The following is an 18036-nucleotide window of genomic DNA, read 5'->3' as shown; positions in this document are numbered from 1 at the left end:
TGAATTTGCCTGGTGTGTTGGCAAAAGAAGAGTGCAAAGGATGCTAAACCACAGATCCAGTGTTCTACCTCTGGAAGTTCCTAAAGGCATTGATATATTTGATTAAAACCACCAGATGAAGCTTATCCTATATTTGAAAAAGCCTACAGTTTTGGGATTTCTGAATGGAATGGGAGTGGTTAACCGCAGAATAATAATCAACAAGCAACTGAGACAGGGCACCAGCAGGACACAAAGCATTACAGATTATGTTTCCTCTCTATTGTAATTGGAGATGGTCAGTGTTTCCAAATTATATTTTCCCTTGGATGGCACTTCAATTTGGAGGTGGGATAGACAAAGGAGCATTCCAAAAACAGTACAGTGCAGTGCAGATAGTCATTAACCACACACATACATGCACAGTTTAAATCCAAAATACAATTTCAATCACAAAAATAAATAGATAGTGATTCTAAGTATATCACTGGAATGACTGACGCACTTCAGCGTACGCACGGCGTCTGAAGCGCACACACGGAGTCCTAGATCACATGATCAAATGTCAGAGCACGGTTTGAAAACATGTCGCTGCACTTTACAGATGAGGAATTTCTGGAGGCATGGAAGGAATTAGATAAACCTCAGTTGGAGGGGGGGTGGGAGTTTTTCACTGAGACAATGGGTGTCAAAATTTACCGGCTGTATGACAAGGTACATTTAAGTTACTGTTTTGAGACAGGAATAGAAAGTGAAAACTGCTGTGTTAGCTTATCGGCGGTTAGCGTCGTTAGCTGGCGTAGCAATAGTTTATTCATTGTGATTATGCCGATTGGCGTGATTGAATGACGCACTGGCATCGATCTGTTGGATGTGCTCGCACGTAGACTATTTTCACGTTTCATACGTTGTATTATTTTCACGTCGAAAATGAAATTTACATGAAATAGCATAGCAGATTTTGTGAGTAGCCTACGTTAGACTCGAGGAACAGGCCCACTGTCAAAATGCGGAAGTCGCTATTCGTTATCATCAACTAAAGTGTTTTAAACGTCATATTGATGATTGAGTAGGCTAGGGGAGAGTGGGGTAAGTTGAGCCATTCAGAATTAATGTAAACATTAGTTTTGAAAGCATACTGTAGCTTGTCCAAAAAAGTGGCCTTTTGGCACAACTTACCTGCGCAATTCAACACAATTACGAAAGCTTTTTTGTATTTGTCATTTTAAGGCTTAACACCTAAAAAAACACTTTGTACCTAATTTAAAAAAAAAAAATACATAGGCCAGGCCCTGTTGCTAACTCATATCCCAGCAAAAATGCCTTGCATTATGCCTGGAAAGAAAACACTTCAATAATGCTCAACTTACCCCAAGGCAAACATTTTGATATTTGCCCACACAGGTACAAGGATTCATTTTTTATGCTAGGTTTAAAAGAAAAATCCAAATCAAATTATCAAATGTTATTTGTCACGTGCCGAATTCAACAGGTGTAGAGTGAAATGCTTACCTACAAGCCCTTTAACCAACAATGCAGTTTTAAGAAAAAAACAAGTGTTAAGAAAGTATTTACTAAATAAATTGAAGTAAACAATAAAACAAAAATACTAATTAAGAAAATAGAAAAATAACAAATAATTAAAGAGCAACAATCACAGTAAGGAGGCTATACAGGGGGTACATTTTTTGGTGTTGCATGTTTCTCCAACTGACTAATCAGAGCCTTGGGGTATGGCATTAGTTACATTGTAGATGTGGTATATATTTGTAAGAGAGAACTTCTTTCATATGCTGTTCACAGGAAACTGGACTTTATGAGTACAAAGTCTTTGGAGTGCTTGTCACCTGCACTCCAGAACTGTGTGCTGATGTCTACATGGACTTGCCCTATCGGAAACAATGGGATGGATATGTCAAAGGTAAAGAGTTACAAACTCTCCCTAGATCGACTTTCTTCCATTCAAACCTCTTGTCGCACTCAACCCCTAATAAGGGCCATTTTATAAGACTCATAACACATTCATAAGCAACTCAATTCTGTCAGTTTGGTTGAGTATTGATGACATGGTATGCATATTAATGCTTGTTTTATATGGTGCTTACTTATGCATGTTTTATTGTTCATATGTATAGCCCCTTTAACTCGTACTTAATTATCTAAAATATGAGCTCCACAAAATAGTTGAAACATCACCTTTCCATTGTCCTTTTTCATTCACTCCTGTTTTCTATCCCAATCAAACCAATCATAACCAAGAATCCCTTTTATCTCAGTTTTCATGAGGATCGCAACAAGAGCACAGGGCCCGTTTGGCAGTTAATAACTTTTCTCATCTTTTGTTCTCTCTTGCCTCCCCAAAGTATCCAACAGGTAACATGTCTGTCCACCTGAATTTAGCCATAGACTGTAGCTATTGATGTCGTAGTTGGGTAGTTAGCACTCTGGTATAGCCATGGGCTAATGTTGTTGTATCCTTTGTGTATTAACGTGCTTAATCAAATGTTCATATAAGCCTAGACTGTGTGAACAAACAAGCAAACTTGAAGATGTTCTTTCAAGAGCTTGTATCTTGAAAATTTAGTTTTTTGTTTCGCCGACCCTCTGAAAAATTACCAACAGGTTCCATCTTAACAAGGTAGGCCTAAATCATTGGCCATATCTTGTTTTGGGATTTCCAAATACTGTACTGTTGTCCTATTTCAAGAAGAGACAACAGGGTTATGGATATCCTGGAAATGATAACTAACTGAAGTAACACATTTGCCTCTCCCAGAGACTTGTTGCGTGAGAGGGTGCAGTGGGCTTTTTATTGGAAACACATCCTTGGCTTCAGCTCCTGACTGCCGTCAAGCTTTTTGCTGTTGAATAAAATTGCCATTTCAATAGATTGGATAGATGCTGTATTCTGAAAGTGCTGTTGGTGTCTTTGCTTGCACATGTGAGTGTATCTTGATGTGCGCTGTACACTCTTAGAAAAAAGGGTTCCAAAAGGGTTCTGCGGTTGTCCCCATATGAGAACCCTTTTTGGACCCAGGTAGACCTTTTTTGGGTTCCACGTAGAACCCCCTGTGGGGGTTCTACCTGGAACCAAAAGGGTTTATTCGAAGAACCCCTTTTGGTTCTAGATAGCACCTTTTTTTTTCTAAGTGCAGCCAGTGTTCCAGAAGATGTATGATTTAATCATGTAATGAATAGTATGACGACATAGTATAATACCTATAGTATAATAGATGACTGATGTTTCATGATGTAAGCACTGCTTTATTTTGTGTGTGCCCTTTTTGTTTTTTGCAGAGCTGCATGAGAAGGACTATGATGGTCATTCAGCAATCTACTGGGAGGTGAAATACCCTTTTCCTCTGTCAAACAGAGATGTATCCTTAATGAAGTAAAATGTCAAAATAAATAATACCTGTAGATAATATCAGGCAATCATGTTTCTCAGTAAAAGCAAATAGGCCTGTGCTTTTTTTTTTTTTTTTACTAAATGTTCTATGTATTCACCCACCCACAATGTCTCAATCTTGCTTTTCTCTCTCTCCCCCAGTTCACATTTACAATGGGTCCGACATGGTGAAGTGAAAGCAAGTATGGTTTATAGTATTAAGAGTAACGTGAGAAATGTATTGTTCTTTAGGTGACAACACGGGACAGTATATTTTCTCAAGGAGTAACTGATCCAGTCACGGGGTGTGGACCACATTAGACCATATTATCTCTACCAGGCTTCTTTAACAGTGTAAACCTCAGTACGTGTACGTCAGGGAGCGGAGGGAGGTTGACGTGGACAGCAGGAAGATCTGGGTGGTCCTGGCTAAGAGCTCCCCACAGTCCCCTTTACCAGAGAAGAGTGGGGTGCAGCGAGTGAATGACTACAAGCAGACTGTGGCCATGGAGAGTGATGGTGCCTGTGGCACTAAAGGTACTGCTCACTCTAGAGTACACCAGATCCAATCAGAACTCATCCCTGTAGTACCAATTTAAATGTCTATAGGGGAAACTGTTCAGTTTTGAACTTGAATCTGTTGTGGATCTGTCTGTGAAGTCACTTGCTTTTTGTTGACAGACATTTACATTTGCATTATTTTCTTTCAGTCTTCATGAATTACTTTGATAACCCTGGTGGTAATATTCCAACCTGGCTTGTGAACTGGGCAGCCAAGGTGAGTTCAGACCTGAGTGCTATCTAAAAACCTAATAGGGTTCTTTGGCTGTTCCCATAGCAGAACCCTTTTTGATTCCCGGTAGAACCCTTTTGGTTCCAGGTAGAATCCTGTACACAGAGAGTTCTACATGGAACCAAAATGTGTCCTATCTGGAATCAAAAATGGTTCTTCTATGGGGACAGCCGAAGAACCCCTTTGGAACCCTTTTTTCTAAGAGTGTAGCAGCTGATCTTTTTCTGTTGGTGGGATGGCTGACATATTCATAGTAGAGTAATAATAAAGGAGTACTATAGAATTAAGAAAACGGTTTGTTTACTCACATTTATATCTACTTGCCAGTTTTGATTGCCCCAAAGCATGCCCTGTTATCTCAATTGGAAGGCTTTATTCACGCTGTTAATCTCAAGCAGATGTTTTGTGTTAGGATGCCAATGGTTCCTCTCTGTTGCCCCATTTGGGTGTGTCTACTCTGCTAGTCTATCCATGACGTTCATTGACAAAGGCAGCTATTCCCCGTGTTTCAACAGAGCGGAGTGCCTGCCTTCCTTACAGACATGCAGAAGGCCTGTGGCAATTACTCAAACTACTGCCAGAAGAACAAGAAATGAACGCCCTTTGTGGGAAGTCGCATCAAAGCCACAAGGATTGCATTTTTCAGCTCATCGTTCAATAAAGTCTACACTTAGTGTCTGAGGGCCATTGTGGGTGTTTTGGGTATGGTTGGAGACTTATTACAAAGTCAATAGGTGAAAGTGGTGTTGGTGTAATCTGCAGCTAGATGTGGTACTGACTGGGGCATGTACTGTATTTTAGTTATTAGTTGTATAAAAAATATATATTTCAATTGAAGTTATCTGGTACTGAATTCCTACTCCTATGTAAATGTTGTATTTTGGGCATGCCCACAGTAAGGGCTTGGATGAGATCTGTAGTGATCTACCCCCTGTTTTAACGAGTACTGTTTCTTTGACTACAATGGCTTTTCCTTTTATTTTCCTGTTATGGTCAAATGTATGTTGTTTTTTAAATCCTACATTGTTTTATTTATGAATGTTTAGCCAATGAATGATATGCATTTTTGCACTTGTGATTAAGCACTGAAATCAAATCAACTTCCAAACCTTAATGTCTATAGGAAAAAATGCAGTGCTGTAATTCTACTGTTCATCAGCCTATTAATTTGTGAATGATTAGTTTCTCAGCAGCTCTATTGAGGAATGATTTCTGTACTCTACAATGCAACGTTGTTGCTTAGGCAAGCAAGGCTGAATCAAAAGCACACTAGATTTTTATTTTTTATTTCCCTAATGGACATTTTGAATGTACATTTTTAAAAAATCTGATTTTGTCCTATCATTAATAGTTGCCTGCAGTGATTTGTTGTGATACTTGAAATGTACAAAAACACGATAATGAAATAGTTGAATGTGTTGAATATGTTGAATCTTCGAGAGCTAGGCCTATACCTCTTTATCCTTGTGTGGTTGCAGTTAGGTCTCCAGTTCTGTGGAGGTGATAAGTGTGTATTACTATCTAATACATATCAATAAAATGACGGCTGAGATGAAACACTGCATCATGTATTATTTGACTGAAACCTGTAGACGCTTTTCAAAACAGGACTATCACCTTCATCGAACACAATTTTTAACAAAGTGTATTTTCCACCTTTTGGCGTTGACCAATGAAATGAACTGTTTGTGGCTCGCGCTCCCCCTTGCGGTAAAAATGATATGTTCACGCCGCGCGGCCCTGATGTTGCGTGATGAAGTTGATATACTTTACTTGACCTTTCAAATTTGATACATTGTATCTGTTAATTCAATTCTCTCACCGAAAGCACTGCTGTGTTTTGTAAAAACGAGTTATGTTGAAGATAAATTGACAGGGTATTTCTTGACATCTGAAAAAGGTAGAGCTTAGCCAACGTTTAGCAGTCTAGGCCTACTTTGCAAGTTTTATCTTAAAATTCGTCGACAGCATAAAATCCGCGAGGCCGGAAAAACCGAACCTCATGAACAGTGATGAGTATGGTGAGTCCTATAGAATATGTCTGGCTACATCGGTGGTATAGGAGCTTAGTTGTAATTATGCGATGTTATTCTCATAGGCCTACTGTAGGTTGTGAGAAAGTGGACCCTACCTTCTTGTCAGGGGGGTGCTAACTGCAAGGCTTTAGGAGTCAGGCAGGATTCAGCTGGAAGTATTTATTTACAGGTATAGAGGGTGAGCTGAACCCATGGTTATTGACAAGTTGACGAACAACACTGACAAACAGAAACATTACAGACAAGTGGTTAGAGCGTTAGACTAGTAACCGAAAGGCTGCAAGATCGAATCCCCGAGCTGACAAGGTAAACATATGTCGTTCTGTCCCTGAACAAGGCAGTTTAACCCACTATTCCTAGGCCGTCATTGTAAATAAGAAGTTGTTCTTAACTGACTTGCCTAGTTAAATAAAGGTAAAAAAATAAATACACTAAAGGGCCCAACATACTGAAGTTTCTGGCTTCTAAGGCAGAGCGCCTATAACTGACAACGCATCAATAATTACTCACACAGCAGAGTTACAGATAACCATAGAACAAAATGTCACCCCAGTCTAAAATGAAATGTACAACATGACCTGTTCCCAGCAAACACGTTGCATAACCACGACCAACCCCAAGGTAATGAATTTGTAATTATTGACTAGACTATTACCTTCTCACAACGTTGTGGCTACATAATCTGAAGGTAATACCATTTGGTCATTTTCCTACCTCCTTAACATGTCACGGCAACATGATTTCATTACTTTACATATTGGTCTTGATTAGACCCACACAAAAAATGTCACAGTATCTGCAGAGTGAAACATTCTGTGATCACAGCCTATATGAGCTGTGGAGGATGCATCCTCAAATGTCTTTTGAATGAACTACACATTTATAGATGTTTGAGTCCATTTATTGTTCAGATTGGATTTGAAATCTCCATGTAGTTTTTTTAAAAAGCAGACTACACTCAATCATATGACCCACTGAAGAGATGAGTTTTCAGTAAAGACTTAAAGGTTGAGCCCGAGTTTGCGTCTCTCACATGGGTAGGCAGACCATTCCATAAAAATTGAGCTCTATAGGAGAAAGCCCTGCCTCCAGCTGTTTGCTTAGAAATTCTAGGGACAATTAGGAGGCCTGCGTCTTGTGACCGTAGCGTACATGTAGGTATGTACGGCAGGACCAAATCAGAGAGATAGGTAGGAGCAAGCCCATGTAATGCTTTGTAGGTTAGCAGTAAAACCTTGAAATCAGCCCTTGCCTTGACAGGAAGCCAGTGTAGGAAGGCTAGCACTGGAGTAATATGATTTTTTTTTTTGGTTCTAGTCAGGATTGTAGCAGCCGTATTTAGCACTAACTGAAGTTTATTTAGTGCTTTATCCGGGTAGCCGGAAAGTAGAGCATTGCAGTAGTCTAACCTAGAAGTGACAAAAGCATGGATTAATTTTTCTGCATCATTTTTGGACAGAAAGTTTCTGATTTTTGCAATGTTACGTAGATGGAAAAAAACTGTCCTTGAAATAGCATGGTCAAATAAAATAAATATATATATACATTTGATGTATTTAATATAAAATAATGATATACACTATATCATAAGTATGTGAACACCCCTTCAAATTAGTGGATTTGGCCATTTCAGCCACACCTGTTGCTGACAGGTGTATAAAATCGAGCACACGGCCATGTAATCTCCATAGACAAACACTGGCATTCGAATGGCCTTACTGAAGAGCTCAGTGACTTTCAACCTGACACAGTCATAGGATGCCACCTTTCCAAGGAGTGTTCGTCAAATTTCTGCCCTGCTAGAGCTGCTCCGGTCAACTGTAAGTGCTGTTATTGTGAAGTGAAAACATCTAGGAGCAACAACATCTCAGTCGCAAAGTGGTAGGCCACACAAGCTCACAGAACAGGACCACAGAGTGCTGAAATGCGTAGCGCGTAAAAATCGTCTGTCCTCGGTTGCAACACTCACTACCGAGTTCCAAACTGCCTCCAAAAGCAACGTCAGCACAATAACTGTTTGTCAGGAGCTTCATGAAATGGGTTTCCATGGCTGAGCAGCTGCACACAAACCTAAGATTACCATGCGCAATGCCAAGCGTTGGCTGGAGTGGTGTAAAGCTCACCGCCATCGGACTCTGGATCAGTGGAAACACATTCTCTGGAGTGACGGACAAATCTGGATTTGGCGGATGCCAGGAGAACGCTACCTGCCCGAATGCATAGTGCCAACTGTAAAGTTTGGTGGAGGAGGAATAATGGTCTGGGGGTGTTTTTCATGGTTCAGGATAGGCCCCTTAGTTCCCGTGAAGGGAATTCTTAATGCTACAGCATACAATGACATTCTAGAAGATTCAGTGCATCCAACTTTGTGGCAACAGTTTAGGAAAGCTGCTTTCCTGTTTCAGCATGACAATGGCTCTGTGCACAAAGCGAGGTCCATACAGAAATGGTTTGTCGAGATCGGTGTGGAAGAACTTGACTGGCCTGCACAGAGCGCTGACTTCAACCCCACCGAACACCTTTGGGATGAATTGGAATACCGACTGCGAGCCAGGCCTAATCACCCAACATCAGAGCCCAACCTCAATAATGCTCTTGTGGCTGAATGGAAGCAAGTCCCCGCAGCAATGTTCCAACATCTAATGGAAAGCCTTCCCAGAAGAATGGAGGCTGTTATAGCAGCAAAGGGGGGACCAAATCCTTATTAATGCCCATGATTTTGAAATAAGATGTTTGACGTGCAGGTGTCCACATGTAGTGTATCACGTTTGCAAGGCATATGATCTAACAGGTTATAGAATAAACAACGCAATTATCACAACACATACTGTAGGTTTTAATAGGGCTTTTTTTCTCACTTGGCTTCCCCATTGATATTACCCACAAGCCGCTACTGGTCACTATACTCCTGTTTATTGCCAGTCCACTGGTGGAGAGTGAGACCAGAGAGTGTTCCCCTCCCATCCTTACTGTGTCCCTCTCTGACGTTTCACTTCTGCTGACCTGTCAGCGAACTGGGCATTGTTCTAGATGTTTCCTGAGTAAAAATGGTGCTGGCTTCCTATGAGATCACCACCTAGTGTCATTGCTCTAGGCCTCTGATATCTTGTGTGAAAGCCCTCCCATCAACCCCAAAGAGAATAGCTTTGTCTTTGCCATTACATTTCCAAGCACTGTCCAGGTAACTTTCTAGTCATCGGCATATAGCCAGTTATTAAAATCGGAATGTTTTGTTGTCCCTTTGTCAGGCGTTCAGCCACGCACATGTACAGTAGGCTACAGTGCACACAACATGCCATCTATAGCCTTTCATATTGATTATTAGGCTATTTGCTATTAAGGAGTTAGAGAAAAATGCAATCATGGGAACACACTGGTTGAATCAACATTGTTTCCACGTCATTTTAATTAAATTAGATTGAGCCAACATGGAATAGATGTTGAATGGATGTCTATGCCCAGTGGGTATTGTTTAATCATCAATGGAAATTGAAGTAGGGCCTAGAGCTCACTGATTTCACTGTGCCGGAGATTGACCTTTTACTTTGTTCTTCTCTTCCACCTAGTGGTCTGTGGAGTGAATAGTAGAACATTGAATGAACATAATCTGCAGTGAAGGTCCGGTCTCAATTTTGTCTCATGACTTATTTCAGCCCTGAGACTATCAGGAAGTACAAGGAACACATTTGTGTATCCAATTAATATCTCAATTTGATTCATGAACACTTTACAGTCTTAATTACATTACTGAATTCAAATTCCATCTATGGGCCACAAAGCATAGGCGTGCATTAGTTATTTTAATAGAGTAATCAAAGACACACTTCAGTTCTGGCAATGTAAGTGACGAGTCAAGAATTGTCATAGCGGATAGAGCTGAATCCGTTTACGAGATAGTAGTAGGTTGATGACGTTGGAATTAGATTAAGGACTTTGAATCTTGGAAGAGTTTTTGTATGATTTTCTATGCATCTGTTCTATTTTGGTGGGACTGAATTATGGGAGTAATGATAAAAATCAGAGCCTTTACATTTCTATTTTTATGCACCATTTTATCCACTGGAATTTCTTGAGTGAATCATATTCAGTTCTCAAAAGGGTTCTTTCCATTGCCAGTCTTTCACAAATGGAAGACAAATATATTTCTTGGCTAGCCATTGTATTTTAGAGGGGGGTTCTTTTGATTGGTAATATACAGGGCTAATTAGCTTTAGAAAGTGATATACTTTTTCTCCTGGACTCCTGCTTCTCCTAAATGTCAGCTCAGATTTCCCAGGTGCCTTGCTGTCTGCCAGAGGTAACACAATAATGGCTGTGCTTGGAAATGTATTTTTTCAACCTCCTTTTTGGTGATTTTTAATAGATTACAATTATAGATATCAGTGTGCTCTGGGAATAGGAATCCTTGATCCTGAATAGGCTTTTATACGATTTTATACAGTGTTGTAAAAATCAACTGTAGTTCAACTCAATTATACATGCAGACTCACATATGGTTCTAGCTGAGCACAGTTGCCTTGCTTAACCTCTATTCAAAAAGGCCCAATCTTAAGGTTATACAATTATTTTCTTAAGCATAGGTAGCCTAGTGGTTAGAGCTTTGGGCCAGTAACCGAAAGATTGCTAGATCGAATCGCCGAGCTGACAAGTTAAAAATCTGTCGTTCTGCCCCTGAACAAGTCAGTTAACCTAGACTGTCATTGTAAATAAGAATTTGTTAATAACTGACTTGCCTAGTTACATAAAATTAAAGCATTTCCTTTACATTATGAATATCAATCAACCCTGTCGCACTGGTTCAGTTCAACAGCATCTTTGAGAACTGCTGGGTACTTGTGCCAATCACATATTTTACTTATTAATACAGTCCAAACGGAATGATTTCCAGAAGTAAGAGCATTTTGAATAACCAATAGTATAACTAATGTCCAGCAATAGGCTGCATACCCATGTATTTATGATGTTGGAGATAACTCAGCCCTGCAAAATGAGAATTTTTAGGGGGGATTGTTTAACTCCATTAGTTTTATGGTTAAAAAAAGATGTATAGCAGTATTGTATTTGAATCTCTCAACAACTGGCATGCAAACTGGTAGAGTTATAGCTTATTCCTCTGTCTGTATTGCTATGTGTGCTCAGTTTGTGCCCCCTTTTATTTTGGAGAAATATTGAACCGTAGCAAGCCGTATATCAGGATACCAGGCCAGGAATCCAACTGTTTGACAATACTTTTATAATGGCTGTGTTAATGTTCTTATTACCACAGAGGATGGTTTAGTTGAGTTGAGAAAGCTTGCAGTCAAAACACTTGATGTTTGACTCTTTCTGTTTTATAAACATGCTTGTCTAGGATGGTAAATAATGTATCTCTGTATGATAGCTCATTTGGCGGGAGCCATTCCGGTTCTGGGAGAGTCTAGTCTGTTCCTCAGGGCCAACGTTTAGCCTGCTACTGAGGTAATGAATGGTCTCTTCACAAACACGGAGAGACACAATATTGTCTCAGGGCTCTCCTGCTACGGAACTCGGAAATCACCAGGATGGCAGGCCGCTGTTGGGCACTCAGGGGTATTTATGGATTTTGGATCGTTACAGCTGTGTAAGATAATGTTTGATTTTCATCCATCAATCTTTCTGCAAACAGCTCCTCATTCAACGAGCAGAAAATAATGTCGGTGTGAAATACGGGTCCTTTTAACCAAAATAATACAAAAAAGAGAAGCCTTTTCCTGACTTGAGCATACATTTACAGGCTGCAAAAATACACAGAAGAGAGTTAAAAATAAAATGTATTTTTGTGAACTGGGTCAGACACGTGGCTAATGCCTGTGACTGGACGTTGACATCTTTCCATTCACTTTCTACCCGCTGTTACGGTCCCTAAATTCTCTGGTCTTTAGAATGCAGGCTTGTGTCTATGATGATGTTGAGAAAACAGACTATGATACAGGCTATTTTTCAACTTTTCAGAGGAGTAACAATAACTGCAAAATTTGCTGTTTTGCAGGCTGCTGCCAAAAAGAGAGAGGTACACACAGACCGTAATTAACATCCATTGCTGGTCTTATGGTATGGTTACAATGAATGCATTTCTAAGTTTAAATGACTAAGCTTTGCTGCTTGTCTGCGTAAGTACAGATTCAATCACATAAGAGTAATGCACAGTGTAAGCTGCATTACACAAAATTGCTAAGGCTTTGGCGCTAGCTTAAAGTCAGGTATTTGTTTTCTTTGGTGTTTCTTTGCATTCATTAAAAATAATAGTGTTTTCTGTTGAGCTGCCGTGGACTGGGACTGGCACCTCCTATATACGTAACCTAGTCTCTGGGCCAACACAGGCCTTGCATTCCAAGGAGGGGCTACTCCTGTTTACCTCTCCCGACCGTCTGACCGCAGACTCAGGGCCCTCTCCTTTCCTTCTGTGGTTTCTGGCAGCCAACTCCAGATTCCTGCATGTCTATCACTGTAATCAGGAGTCCAGACCTGCAGTCAGCCAAGCAGCTTGAAACAAAGCAGCATAAAGTAGGTGAAGCATTTCATTTGGATATGGAGAAGCAGCATCTGCATTCTCTCTCAGATTGGTGACCCTCCTCTGAATCTAGATGATGACCATTCTTCCCCAAAGAGCCAAAAGGGGGCATGCAAGCTCTCCTCAGCTCTGGTAGCCTAACTACAGAGGCTCTATTGGCTCCTCTCTTCATTAAGGAGTTGTTGAGGACTACCACCACTACTATCGTGAAAATGTCCAGTTATTTTCTCCATTGCTCTTTTCAAAAAAATTGAACCTGCAAAATATAAATTTGGCAAATGTCTGATTGCAAACATTTCGAGTGATTACTGACCCTCTTCTGTTTTATCACTCTGGATCTTCTTATAAATTCCATTTAATGAAACTCCTTTGGGACCTGATACCTCCTATTATGTCATTACCCCTCCGGCAGAAGAAGAGATGACTGTTTTTGCTTAACTACAGCTGCCTGCAGACCACATAGAGCAGAATAGTACTAGAGCACCGAGGAAGTAGTACTAGAGCACTGAGGAAGTAGTACTAGAGCACTGAGGAAGTAGTACTAGAGCACTGAGGAAGTAGATGACATGAATAAGTGACAGAATGTGCAAACCATCCAGAAAATAAGGATTTCTGCTAAAAATGCATGTAATGCAAAGACCTGTTAACTTAGGATTGATAAATGGAATGATTTGTACAAGTCAAGTGCTTTGCTTGGAGTGCAGTTTTGGCATTGGTGATTGTTCAGTTTAAACAATAGTAAATACCTTATGTGGGAAGAAAAAGATGAGGCCTGATAAACACTAATGTGACTGTTTTTAAAATGAATTCCTACATTTCTTTGCTTGATTTCCATTTAGAAAAACATAACTATTTTTAGAAGTAAATTGGTAAAGAAATTTGAGTTAAACCTGCAAGATAATGATTTATCACTGTAATCAATAGAATGCAGATTTACCACATTGAATAAATACTGTGGTTAGAATTGGTCTTTGATGGAGAAATTCTGCAACATGTCGAAACAGCAAATTCTTCATACGACAACCCAATGTACAGTGTTTCTTTCTCTGTGGCATACACTTTCAATAGATGGAGTTTTAAATGGACTTAATGATTTTGGCATGTTGGTATGAGTCGTGAGTAGTGGTTTACTTAAATGGACCCCATTGGTTTCTGAGGATTGTACTTGACTGTAGTGGCTGACATGATAAAGGAGTCCTATGCATATGTAATAACGCCTTTGAGTAACCATCAGTAAACCCATCTGTGAACTTGAGTGTTATTCTATAAACTTCTTAACAGCAAATTCCCAATCAAAACCAACCCTGTCTTGGTCAGAGATGGATGGGGACATTTAGGGACAAATAAACAAAATAAATACCACAAATGAAATGTTTCAGTCTATAGGCTGATTTACGCATTCCCAGAATCAAAGACCAGCAGGCCTCGTACCCTCTGGTTCCACAAACAGTGGTGGTAGCAGACAGACAACCATTCAGACAGTATTACTGTCCTGTTCTGTCTTTACAGCATACTAACTGTCCGTAGTCAAATATAGAATTCACCTGAGTTTGTAACTACAGATTACGTTCATATTGTTCAAACCGTATTTGTCTTTCCCCTAAAATGACCAAACCTATGAATGTTAAACCCGTGGCTCCCAGTTTTGATGTATTGTTTTGATTTCATTGTCTGAAATTATGAATGCAGTAAAGAGCCTCTCCCCCACCTGGGCTGACCTGGTGTGGCTACAGCAGCAGTAATAACCAGTAGTGACTCTCTCCTCTCTCTCTCTCTCCCTGATTAATGCACTTAGATATGATTGAACCCTGCTCTTTGTCTGTCTCCTCTCAGACTCATGCCTGAAAGACTATCTCATTACAGCCCCAGTTAACTGTAGTAATACACACTGTGGCAAGTGCACATCTTGCAGTGTCATTAAAGCCACTGTTCATTACTGCTTTGCCCTTGAATTCACACATACCAGGGAACTGGAAGTGTTTAAGGGCTGCAGCCATAGCAACGGGAATTCTGTCTCTTTCACTTTTGCACATGAGCAATTTGTTTGAAAATTGTTAGTTTCTGCTATAGACAAATCAAACCTCCTGAATATCATGCTTTCTTTCTTTCTTTCTTTTTAAAATTTATTTGCATCCAACTTAATCCTCCCACTAAGACCATAAGCTTGTTTTTCTAATCAGAGATAGGTGCAGATTCTCAGGGTTTCAAGCCTGGCATCTATCTACACTGTCGCCATAACATTGTGTTTGTAATTAGTTTAATTCTACAGTTATTAAGCACTCTCACAAATACTGGAAGGAATTTAAGCCCAGAGTGGACTCTCACAGAGCTTGCCATTAAAGCTGTCTGAATAGGTCTGGTGCCATGGTTCTTACGTGGGATGATTCCACATGTTGCTGTTTGTTTTAGCTCCACATTGCTATGCACCAGTGTCAAAATGAGGATATATACTCACTCACAGATTTAACTGTACAAATATTTTGATAGCAATATGCTAGTCCCTTCAAATACCTCTCTGAATGTGAGACTGAACCAATTTATCTAGAAGTCTCATTTGTTGAAGGGTAAACAAATGTATCAATTTGTGTCCTACACAAATAGACAATGCTTCTCAGAGGTAACCTGAGGTAAGTTGTTATACTGTATATGCCGACTACTAGATTTTGAAAGCAGTCCATTACATTTTGGGGGGCATATTATGTCAAGTATATCAGTCTTGTGAGTTACTGACCTTCGTCTGACTCTTGTGGATAGTTTAATAATCTGCAACACAGATTAGACGGCATATTATTCAATGTCGTCGACATTCAGAGGAATCGGAAAATGGACCTTTTACTGTCACAATTACAAAAGCCTTTGAATGTATCTGTCTATCAGAATGAACAAAGCTAGTCAGACAGACGTCTCGCTGTGGGTGCTGGAAAGAAAACGAGCCACAATCAGATGATATTAAACATTCTCAGTCCTTCACATTGAGCAAATGCTTGGTACATATGGTTTGAGCTAGTTATATAATGTCCATGACAGATCTATGCAACATAAAGCCCTCTATTTAGAAATTCCAACAATATTTAGTTCAAATGATGTATATTTGAACATGTGGTTTCACAATTGTTTTTAAATACAGTAATTCAACACGAAAAACGACCTTGGCTGTTCCCTTGCGCTATGTTCCAGGACAATTCCTTTATTGTTCTGTTTGACTGTGTGCAGTAGAGTGTATTCTATAAAAGAGGTTGCTTATTCGGGTGTAATCAGAGTGCCGTGGCGAGACTCTAAACCATCTGAAAGTTGACTGTCCAGTATCAAGTCAAGTCTCACTTGGCTGAACTGATAACTGGCTGCTGACTGGCTGCCACTCGTCGCGCTGTTCAGTTGACCAATAATCTGAGCAGAAGGGCTGTGATAATGTACTACTACACCGGAAGATTTACCCATTTAAAACAATAGTGAAAGAAAAGGATTCATAAGAATGTATCTGTCAGAAAGATGTTAACTCACTGCTTTGGACAGAATCTCTTTAGGGATTATTTGTTACATAAACCTTTGATGTGAAGTTCTGTTGAGATTGATGTTCTGCTGGACAGTTTTTTCAACATGTCGGTTAATTAATGTTGAAAAGGTTGGCAGCTGGACAAATTGGCAAAGGGCTGTTTTGTATGATGTGGCAGTTAGTATGATGACTTATGATGAATCTATTTCCTTAGGAAAACACAGTGTGATGCTGCCCCTGTGGAATGTGGTGCAGTGCAGCTGATTACTGCTGGACTTGGTGCAACCACACTTACATCAACAGTGATACACATTGAGATATCTAATGTCACCATTAGGGAACAGAAAACCTAGAGACCTGACCAACCAGAGGACAGCCTCTCATAAACATGGAATGTGTCTCAATAGTGTTGCACCTAAATATCAATATGTTCTAATGTCTATAATTAAAATCTAAATCTAATGGAAATCTCGTAATCTCAGCCTACACAGCCGTTTAGTCTCTACTTGTCCCCTCTGAGCTGGATTTAAAATGACCTGGGGACCAGCTTTGCCTGTGATGCTTTGGTCTTTGTAGGGTTCTGAGAGACAAGGATGGACAACACTTTGTTTTGTCTGACCTCTCTGTGTTTGTTCTCTTTCCAAGGTCTTGGGAGACGCCAAGCCGTGTCTGAGTGACCAGCCGCACATCACTCATTGTCATCTCCTTGGAGCCCCCAGCACCCCAGCACCCCAGGCACTAGAGGTCGACCGATTAATTGGAATGGCCGATTAATTAGGGCCGATTTCCAGTTTTCATAACAATCAGAAATCGGTATTTTGGACACCGATTTGGCCGATTTTTTTTTTTTTTTATATATACATATTTTTTACACCTTTATTTAATATTTATTTAACTAGGGCAAGTCAGTTAAGAACACATTCTTGTTTTTAATGACGGCCTAGGAACGGTGGGTTGTTCAGGGGCAGAACGACAGATTTTTACCTTAACAGCTCGGGGATTCAATCTTGCGACCTTACAGTTAACTAGTCCAACGCTCTAACCACCTGCCTCACGTGGAGCCTGCCTGTTACGCGACTGCAGTAAGCCAAGGTAAGTTGCTAGCTAGCATTAAACTTATCTTATAAAAAACAATCAATCAATCAATCATAATCACTAGTTAACTTAACTACACATGGTTGATGAAATTACTAGTTTATCTAGCGTGTCCTGCGTTGCATTTAATCGATGCGGTGCGTATTCGTGAAAAAGGACTGTCGTTGTTCCAATGTGTACCTAACCATAAACATCGATGCCTTTCTGAAAATCAATACACAGAAGCATATATTTTTAAACCTGCATATTTACAGTGCCTTGCGAAAGTATTCGGCCCCCTTGAACTTTGCGACCTTTTGCCACATTTCAGGCTTCAAACATAAAGATATAAAACTGTATTTTTTTGTGAAGAATCAACAACAAGTGGGACACAATCATGAAGTGGAATGACATTTATTGGATATTTCAAACTTTTTTAACAAATCAAAAACTGAAAAATTGGGCGTGCAAAATTATTCAGCCCCTTTACTTTCAGTGCAGCAAACTCTCTCCAGAAGTTCAGTGAGGATCTCTGAATGATCCAATGTTGACCTAAATGACTAATGATGATAAATACAATCCACCTGTGTGTAATCAAGTCTCCGTATAAATGCACCTGCACTGTGATAGTCTCAGAGGTCCGTTAAAAGCGCAGAGAGCATCATGAAGAACAAGGAACACACCAGGCAGGTCCGAGATACTGTTGTGAAGAAGTTTAAAGCCGGATTTGGATACAAAAAGATT

At 39.9% G+C, this 18036-nt stretch overlaps 1 protein-coding gene across 2 annotated transcripts; it reads left to right on the top strand.

The window, feature by feature from the left end:
• Positions 1 to 507: 507 nt before the first annotated feature.
• Positions 508 to 5717, top strand: LOC139364958 (phosphatidylcholine transfer protein-like). Of its 2 annotated transcripts, XM_071102233.1 has the most exons (6): positions 508 to 693; positions 1783 to 1900; positions 3277 to 3356; positions 3733 to 3904; positions 4078 to 4145; positions 4676 to 5717. In XM_071102233.1, exons 1-6 carry the CDS (start codon positions 565 to 567, stop codon positions 4754 to 4756), a joined length of 648 nt encoding a protein of 215 aa, XP_070958334.1. In that variant the 5' UTR covers positions 508 to 564; the 3' UTR covers positions 4757 to 5717. The 2 variants fall into 2 exon arrangements, with proteins under 2 accessions (XP_070958334.1, XP_070958336.1); XM_071102235.1 differs by lacking the exon at positions 4078 to 4145 and having other exon boundaries at positions 4676 to 5055.
• The last annotated feature ends 12319 nt before the right edge of the window (positions 5718 to 18036 follow it).

The sequence above is a fragment of the Oncorhynchus clarkii genome, chromosome 13 (genome assembly GCF_045791955.1).
Source record: "Oncorhynchus clarkii lewisi isolate Uvic-CL-2024 chromosome 13, UVic_Ocla_1.0, whole genome shotgun sequence".
NCBI classification, from domain to species: Eukaryota; Metazoa; Chordata; class Actinopteri; order Salmoniformes; family Salmonidae; genus Oncorhynchus; species Oncorhynchus clarkii.
The sequence above is the reverse complement of the archived record's forward strand: the minus strand, read 5'-3'. Positions and strand labels throughout refer to the sequence as shown.

Coding starts and splice junctions, on each gene's coding strand:
- LOC139364958 (XM_071102233.1), top strand. CDS start 565: ATGTCGCTGCACTTTACAGATGAGGAATTTCTGGAGGCATGGAAGGAA. Junction 3,357..3,732: donor TTCCTCTGTCAAACAGAGAT/GTATCCTTAATG, acceptor TGTAAACCTCAG/TACGTGTACGTCAGGGAGCG. Junction 4,146..4,675: donor TTGTGAACTGGGCAGCCAAG/GTGAGTTCAGAC, acceptor GTGTTTCAACAG/AGCGGAGTGCCTGCCTTCCT.